Genomic DNA, 9,171 nt, shown 5'->3' on the forward strand with positions numbered 1-9,171 from the left:
AGTTTAGAGTTAATAGTCATTTTGGTCCATGAATGTGTAACAAATAGCCATAAAAGTCCTTCAATGTGTCAAAATTTCAAAATTGTCCTTGATTATGTATTTCGTTAGTTAAAATAGTCTTTGACATTAAAATGTTTAGTTAATATTGTCACATTAGTTTTTCTGTCAAAAAACAATGTCATATTAATCTTTTAATATACTTACTTATTGACGTATCAATCCTTATATACTTACTTTACGCGTGAAACTATTTTGACTACAATAGTGGACAATCAAAGATTATTACTACTATTGATTACATATTCAAGGATCAAACCGGACTATTAAGCCAAAAGTTTACTATAGAAGATGAAGTCCAATCTTGTCTTGAAAAGAAATCCTTATACATCTTTACTCAAATGGGTGATGAGTCATCCTTCCCTTTGTGTTGTGGACCCCACTTTTGTTGCTACCTTTTTCCTCTTCTCTCTCTAATGACTTTCCTTTCTGTTCTAAATTCTTAATTCTTAACTACCATTCTTCAACGATATTCCTATTCCTTCTATTTTTGTGCAATACTTAGAAATATATATTTTTTTCTTTCTCAAATGATTCCTTATATACCTTTTTTGTGATAACATGTGGTAATAGTAACATATATGTAGCTTAGGTTGTTGAGTTACACATGTTTTGATTGTTATATGTTGTTGTCTCCTATAAAGGAAACTTCTTCCAACCATTTGGATCACCTTAATTGGACAAAGATTCCTAAGTTTATTGCTTGGTTGAAACCCTGCATGCTTTTCTTTGGTTTAGGACTTTTTTTTCCAATAAAAAAGCGGAAAAGAAATTTTTTATGTAGTAACTGCTATGCATAGTTTTCAGGTTCAACTGTCTGATCTCAAATTAACGGTCGAGATCATTTGAAAATGATTTTGTTATCGTGTAATTTGAGCCATTCGGTTTCAAATTAATGGCCAAGATCGTTTACTGCATGTAAAAGCACTCTTTAGCATAAGAATTATTGCATAAGAGTAAAAGATATGAAAAACATTCTTAAGAAGTTTCATAGCATGTCTAAGAAATCAGAAAATGAACAAAGGATTGCTTCATCAGAAGGAAACAAGTCAAATCATGGTTCATCTTCTATGAGGCTTTTGAGTTCTAGTTGGTTGCATTCAGCTGTTAATAGGAAGAATCTTAGTTCTACATCTTTGAACCAAGGAAAAACTGAGAGGATGGAGTCATCTGATATGGTGAGGAATATTGGTTTGGATGTTGTTTCGGATTCGGATAGGCGTGATTCGGGTTTAAGGGATCATGAAGTGGAGGAAGAGTATCAATTAAAACTGGCTTTGGAGTTGAGTGCAAAGGAGGATCCTGAAGCTGTGCAGATTGAAGCTGTGAAGCAGATTAGTTTAGGGTCTTGTGATCCTGATAATACACCAGCTGAAATTGTGGCATACAGATACTGGGTGAGTTACTTTGTTCATTTTAAGCACATTGACTTTAGGTTGAAGTCACATCTTTGTTGTTATGTGGTTAGGCCAGAAGTGAGGATATTGGAACTTGGAAAATATAAGTTTCAAATTTGATTGTTGTGTTATTCTCTATGAAGCACGGACACTCCTCGGATTAGGCGTGTCCCGGTGTCAGACATGTGTCGTGTCCGACACGACACCGACACCTGTAATTACACTGAATTATGTGATTTTTTTCAAATTATTAGTTGTGTCGGCGTGTCAGTGTCCGTGTCGTGTCCGGTGTCTGTGTCCATATCCGTGCTTCATAGGTTATTCTTAAAGAAATATGAGTCTTCTAGAAAGTTTGTGGAGAATTTCAGATGTGTTGTTGATGGTGCTATCTCATTGACAGTTTAGAATATAAGAATTTGACTGATATAAAGTTCAAGTTTGATTGTTCTGTTAGACTAAAGATTTTAATTTTTTTAATTGAAGCTTAAGGGATTATGATTATGATTATGATTCTTTTATGATTTCAAGATTGCTTTCATAAATAACAACTACATATTTGCCATAGAAAAAATATTATTGTCCAGATTCGAGTTTGGAAGATGAAATCCACAGGCTTTTCTACGTTAGCTTTGCACCAAAGAGATCTTGTCTTCTGTTGATGGGGATTTCCTGCATTTTGTAACTTCCCCTGATTATTTGTTTGAGTAAATAGCCATTTTGGTCCTTGAATGTGTGATTTGTTGTCACTATAGCCCCTGAATGTATAGAAAATATTCACGAACGTGCCTTTTTTTAGTCAGTTTAGTTCTTCTGTAGGTCTTTCATCGGTATGTTTGGTTTTCGGATGTCTCTTTTGTGAGTCAGTATGGTCTATGATTTTATAACTTTGGTACTTTCAAGGACTATAATGACACCGCCTCACACATTGGACCAAATTGACTATTTATTCTATGTGTTTGGTGTGAATAAGAAGTTGATGCTTTCGGAGGAATTCATAATTTTCCCTTGTTTACTGTCAAATTTTCCATACTAGATTATAGTAAATGTTAGTATATAATGTGGCTGGCTTTGGTATACTTTGTTGGGTTTGTTTACTTAAAGCCTATTATGTGACCTTTGGTTTTTAAACTTGTAACCCTGATTTGCTCCTTTACATCAATAATTTCGGTTCTTTTCTAATTGTGTTTCTCGATGTTTGTCTTCAAAAGAAGGTTTAGGTTCTACACGTTGAGGTGATTAGGATTTAGGATTCATTAGATTTCTGTGAATAGTTTGGATTGTTTTAGATGATCCTTATATGAGATGATTTCGAAATAAAATGAAGCTATTCTCATAAGTTTCTTGACTCTAATTTGTCTTAGATATATAAAATTTCTAACTTATCTCATATGGTAGATTTATCCGTGCTTCACAGAATTACAACGCTCTTGGTTATGATGACAAAGTCCTGGATGGCTTCTATGATCTGTATGGGATCTTAACCGAGTCAAACACCGCAAGAATTCCTTCTCTTGTAGATCTTCAAGGAACTCCAATCTCAGGTAATGTCAAATGGGAAGCTGTTTTGGTCAATAGGGCTGCTGATTCTAATTTGTTGAAACTTGAGCAGAAAGCCCTTGAGCTGACCGGGAAATCCAAACGTGATTTGGAAGTAGTTACAGATTCCGATTTGGTTCGCAAGCTTGCATTATTTGTGGCTGATTATATGGGTGGACCAGTCGGAAATCCTGAAAGCATGTCAAAAGCATGGAGAAGTCTTAGTTATAGTCTGAAAACAACTCTTGGTAGCATGGTTTTGCCGCTCGGTTCTTTGACTATTGGATTAGCTCGGCACCGCGCATTGTTATTTAAGGTACCTAGGCTTTGTTTGGACTGCCTTATATTGCTCTTACAAGTTACTTCAAAATTAATTTTAATATTAAGATTATCTTAATTTTTGTACTTTATACTTTCTCAACATTCTTGTTTAATTTTCCTGAAATTCTGTCATTGCAATAAAATTTACTGCTTCCTAATAAATGTAGGTTCTAGCTGATAGTTTGAGTATTCCGTCACGGTTGGTGAAAGGAAAGCAATACACAGGTTCTGATGATGTGGCAATAAACTTTGTCAAGATTGATGATGGAAGGTAATTGATATCAATCTTTTTGTTTTTAGACATATTGCCCTTGCTGTTGTAGCTTTTTGTCGATTTTTCAATCAATCTTTTAAAGACACTAATATTGACTATCATCTCATTCTTCTCAAATAGTGGCCTGTTCAAATTCCGCTATACAACAATGCTATAGAGCCGCATTAGCCTCTATTTGACAACATTTTGTACTAAATAGTCTATCGTGGAACAACTACGATTTGTTAACATTCTGTTACGCTATTATTGCTATAACACTGCTACTTAACAACTCTGTCTTCAAGAGTTGCAAAGACTTGTTCAGTATCTATAAGATATGTTTGCTGTAAATTTCAGGGAGTACATTGTTGACCTTATGGCAGATCCTGGAACTCTTATTCCATCTGATGCTACTGGATCACATATCGAGTATGACGAGTCCTTTTTTATTGCAAGTCCTTCATCAAGAGACCTCAATTCGTCTCGTGTAGCATCAACTAGCAGTGGTGTTGGAAGTTCGTCGGAAGAAACTTCAGATTTTGTGATGTCAGACAGAGGAAACAGATCAAAACATCATGCTACGAAGATCATTAAGCAGGAAGCTCCTGGTAGACCTAATCATCGATATGTGCATGCAAGATCATATTCTTGGAGTGAAGGGATCGGTTCCTCGGTACTGACCAAAATGAAGGCCAAAAACGTTTCGGAATTTATGATCGATACGGCCATGGAAAACCCTCACATAGCTCAGAAACTTCATGATGTTTTGCTCGAAAGTGGTGTTGTTCCTCCTCCAAATTTATTTTCTGACATTTATCACGAAGAATCAGTTCTTTCAACAGAAGAAAAAGATGAACATAAACAAGGAAGCAAACATCAAGAAACGGAATTCGATGATAATCTTAGTCCTGCTAGATTTAAGCCTGTAGAAGGTTTAGGAACTAAATTCCCTCTTAATAAAAGGGAAGGAGTTGAAAAATTTATACCAAATCAGGTAAAATACGGGGAAAATGTCCCAGTTGCTGCAGCAGCAGCCGCAGCGGCAGCAGTTGTTGCATCTTCTATGGTAGCTGCAGTGGCGAGGTCAAGCATCGACTCCAACATTCAGCTTTCGGTCTCGGCAGCTGCTACTGCTGCGGCTGTAGTAGCAACCACTGCTGCAGTAAGTAAGTCTGAGCATAGCAGTCGAAGTGACGGGGATACCGAGAGTTCTGGAACAAATTTGGAAGGTGAGAGAAGATCTGGTAGCTCAGTTGTAAGTAATGGCAGTGCAAAATCCGATTGTTCTTCTTTAGACGATGTTGCCGAGTATGAAATTCTATGGGAGGAAATCACGCTCGGCGAGCGTATTGGACTTGGTATTAATTTGGTTTTACAAATGAAAACTTGATTTTCTTACATTACTTTCTTGGTATTAATTTGTATAAGATTTTCTTACATTATTTTCTTTGATGGTGCTATTTATTTGGTTTTACAAATGAAAACTTGATTACTTGCAGGATCTTATGGAGAAGTGTTTCATGGTGAATGGAGAGGAACTGTGAGTTTCTTATATTTTTGAACATAATCAATTGTATTATTCTCATCAAAGAATATGTTATACACCTTTGTTTTATTCTGCTTTTTGGTTTGGAGTGAAATGTAAAGTGTTAAAACTTTGCTGCTACAGCAACACTTGTTTATATGCAACTAATTTTATTACTGTTCTGTTTGGATAAACAATTTAATTAAGTGCTTATAGCATAAGAAATTATCATATAAATTCTTACGTATAAGTTATTTCTATAACAAAAAATAAACTAAAGTCAAACAGTTTTCATTTAAGCTATAAGCTATCTCCCAAACAGTACGGCAAGTGCTTATACAGTTATACTAGTAGATAAGCACAATAAGCCTATACAAACATGCTCTAAATGTAATTCTTTTCATGATGGAATGTGTACTGATAATTCTTGAGCTTTAGTTTCATTATAACATGTACAAAATAGTAATCAATTTTATTGCCATATTTACTGCTAGAGGCTAGCTTACTTGACTGCCTACAAATTATTGTTGTCAATATTTTTTGTGGCCATTTTATTCCTTATTGTAGATTATTGCATTCACAGCAAAGTTTCATTCTTTGGTTTGTAGGAAGTTGCTGTCAAAAGGTTTCTAGATCAAGATATATCCGGTGAGGCACTTGAAGAATTCATAAGTGAGGTACAAGTCGCTTATCCTCCCTCACTATGTGTGTGTGTGTCCATATATTATGTATGGAGCCACTATTTTTTTTCAACACATTAGATTATAGAGCAATAATTTGTGGTTTTCAGTAAGTTCATGTACATCTTTACGGTGAGTTCCAAGGTCTTGATTATGCTACTGATACATGTAGATGATGGGAAAACATATTTAACGTATGATATTATTTATATATACCAGAAAACTTACGGTATTTAATTGCAAATAGGTCAGAATAATGAAAAGATTGAGGCATCCAAATGTGGTTCTCTTCATGGGAGCTGTAATTCGACCTCCAAATCTTTCAATCGTTACTGAATATCTTCCAAGGTAACTTGAAATTCTTCATTTTCAAGAGTTTCATAGAGCCCCCCCATTTTTGAATCTTGGAATGCTAAGATGTACATAATCTGTATGCAGAGGAAGTTTGTATAGATTAATTCATCGGCCAAACAATCAATTAGATGAGCGAAAGCGTTTGCGAATGGCCCTTGACACTGTAAGATTCTATTGTCTTTCAATGCAATGCTGCTGAATTCAGAAAATAATTGCTATAACCGCCAAATATTCAGGCTCGAGGAATGAACTACTTGCACAACTGCAGTCCAGTGATAGTGCATCGCGATTTGAAGTCTCCAAATCTTCTTGTTGATAAAAATTGGGTTGTAAAGGTATGTAATCTCATAATTAGAGTTCCTTAGTATGAGAAATGCTATATATTGACATGGCGTTGTTTTTTTTCGGTTTGTTGAATAGGTATGTGATTTTGGCTTATCGCGTATGAAGCACAGTACATTTCTTTCTTCAAGATCAACTGCAGGAACAGTAAGCTATCATAAAACTCTCCATTTGGATTTGTTTATTCTTTCATCCTCTGTCTTGCTTAATTGTTCATGCTATTGAAAATCATTCTATAAATCTCTGCATATATGTTATTGCATATGCTCAGTTCTTGCATTATCATTCTATGTGTATCTGCATTCGTGAATAAAAGCTTACTTCATTTTGTATATTATGTTTTAGGCCGAGTGGATGGCTCCTGAAATGTTGAGAAATGAACCGTCAAATGAAAAGTAAGGGCCTGTTGTTTACTTCCTAAATATATTTTCAATTTTCATTTTCTAGTATTTGCGTTCATTTTAAATTTCTAACATGGAGAGAAGATGAAAGACAAGGTACCAAGAATGCATTTTCAGAAAGTGTTTTGATAAGTTAAAAATTTCTGAAAATGCACCCATTTTCAAAAATTGTAAAAGAAAACGGTGATAGAAATATTGGTCTATATTTTCTTACGTTTATTTGTTGAAGTGAAAATAAAAACACAAGATGGAAAGTAATGCCCTAATCTGTTTAACTCTTGGTCTTTGTTGTTGTTATTTTTCTTGAGAATAAGGTGTGGCAGCAACCGTTCCCGTCTTTCCATGTCTCTTATATTCAAAATGTTGCCTTAAAATGTCTCGTTGCATATTTTCTTGGTTTTGTGATCCTAACAAGTGATGATCAATTATCCAGGTGTGATGTTTATAGCTTTGGGATCATATTATGGGAGCTATCTACTTTGCAGCAACCTTGGAGAGGAATGAATTCAATGCAAGTTGTTGGTGCTGTGGGTTTCCAACATCGCCGTCTCGACATTCCTGATAACATCGACCCTTCCATTTCAGATATTGTCAGAAAATGCTGGCAAACGTGAGTATACTTCATTTTTCATCTTATCCTGTTTAACCGACATTTATGAATCACATTGGTTAATAGTATTAATATTAGTGATTTAAAAAGCGAACTGGCAAGACCTCCGAGTCATTGTTCATCTGCTTTAAACTACTTGAACAGGGACGAAATCACATTCAACCACCTCAAATAACTGAACTGTAGACAGTTCCGGTTCATGGTTTAATTTTAGTTGTGTATTTTTGTTATTACCATGAAATAATTACATTTTGTGGTGATTATATTCTACTCTCTTGCATTGTAGAGATTCAAAGTTAAGACCTACATTTGCTGAGATATTGGCGGCTTTAAAGCCATTACAAAAGCCAATTGTCGGTTCTCAAGTGCCTCGACCGACTGCGTCAGGTAGGCACGGCAAGGCGCCACCACCAGCTGCAGAAAGATAGAAAAAAATCATACAACTAACCAAATGTTTGCTCATTTTACTACTAATAAAAATGGAGGACTTTGTTGTATAGTACGTTTTAAATGAAATTTTTTTAGTGCTTCTCTTTGTTCTTTTCAATTCAATTTTGTTGCTTTTCTTTTCCTTTTTCTTTCTCTGTCTTTCTATGTTTTGTTGGTTTTCTTTCTGTAATCTTCTCTGCAGTCATTTGTCAAAGTTTGCATCTATTGTTTGTTCTTTTGTAATTGTTATAATTATTTCAAAATTTTGATGTTGATAGTTAGTTATGAAATTTTGTAGCTGTAACTTGAACAGTTGAAGTTAATCAATTCTATAAATGTTTGTTGCTGTAAATAGTGTCCATATAATTTGTATCAATGCTTTGAATTTTTGTGCCTAATAATAGCATGTATGAGTTAACAAACAAATAGTGTAGACAATTTTTTTTTTGTCAAGTAACATGGTGGCTCGAAATTCACCTTTAAGATGAATAAGTGAGATATTCAGAGTTCGAACCCTACGCCTGTGTATATTATGTAATGCCTCTACCAATTGAGCTAAATTTACGAAGACGGTGTAGACAATTATTAGTGGGTACATAGACTAATAGTTGGAATGTTTTATAATTATTAGTGTCATCACATTAGATAGATTATGAGCTGGTATACAAATAATTGTTTCTACTAATTGCTAACTGCTTTAACCTTTAACAAACTCCAAAGTTGACTTTGAATTATGATTACAACGCACCCCTTTTATATCCAAAGTCCCTAATGATACTAAGTTCAATATCCCTTTTAAGTCTTTGAACCTCTCAATCTTTATTGATTTAACTATAATGTCTGCAGCTTAAGCTTTGACTTTGTCTAAAGATGACATCGATTTAATTAGAAACTTATTTTATAAAATCTAAAAAGTTAAACTTTTTTTTAAACACTAGAAGTTTTTTTATGCTATTAAAACAAGTATACTCTCTCCGTCTCAAAATATAAACAAAGTTAAACTAATGATACTAAGTTCAATATCCCTTTTAAGTCTTTGAACCTCTCAATCTTTATTGATTTAACTATAATGTCTGCAGCTTAAGCTTTGACTTTGTCTGAAGATGACATCGATTTAATTAGAAACTTATTTTATAAAATCTAAAAAGTTAAACTTTTTTTTAAACACTAAAAGTTTTTTTATGCTATTAAAACAAGTATACTCTCTCCGTCTCAAAATATAAACAAAGTTAAACTAATGATACTAAGTTCAATATCCCTTTTAAG

The 9,171-nt window shown here is 34.2% G+C and overlaps 1 protein-coding gene across 2 annotated transcripts; it reads left to right on the plus strand.

Moving 5' to 3' along the window:
• Positions 1-488: 488 nt before the first annotated feature.
• LOC146917894 (putative serine/threonine-protein kinase SIS8) lies at positions 489-8,257 on the plus strand. Of its 2 annotated transcripts, XM_085719614.1 has the most exons (14): positions 489-1,454; positions 2,869-2,995; positions 3,110-3,306; positions 3,479-3,582; positions 3,922-4,922; positions 5,064-5,104; positions 5,698-5,766; positions 6,017-6,117; positions 6,208-6,286; positions 6,360-6,458; positions 6,544-6,612; positions 6,811-6,860; positions 7,300-7,476; positions 7,763-8,257. In XM_085719614.1, the coding sequence occupies exons 1-14, from the start codon at positions 1,023-1,025 to the stop codon at positions 7,902-7,904; spliced, it is 2,688 nt and encodes an 895-aa protein (XP_085575740.1). In that variant the 5' UTR covers positions 489-1,022; the 3' UTR covers positions 7,905-8,257. The 2 variants fall into 2 exon arrangements, with proteins under 2 accessions (XP_085575740.1, XP_085575739.1); XM_085719613.1 differs by having other exon boundaries at positions 2,869-3,306.
• Positions 8,258-9,171: the final 914 nt, after the last annotated feature.

Source organism: Medicago sativa, chromosome 6, assembly GCF_051527215.1.
Source record: "Medicago sativa cultivar Bolivia chromosome 6, Bolivia_mono, whole genome shotgun sequence".
NCBI lineage: Eukaryota > Viridiplantae > Streptophyta > Magnoliopsida > Fabales > Fabaceae > Medicago > Medicago sativa.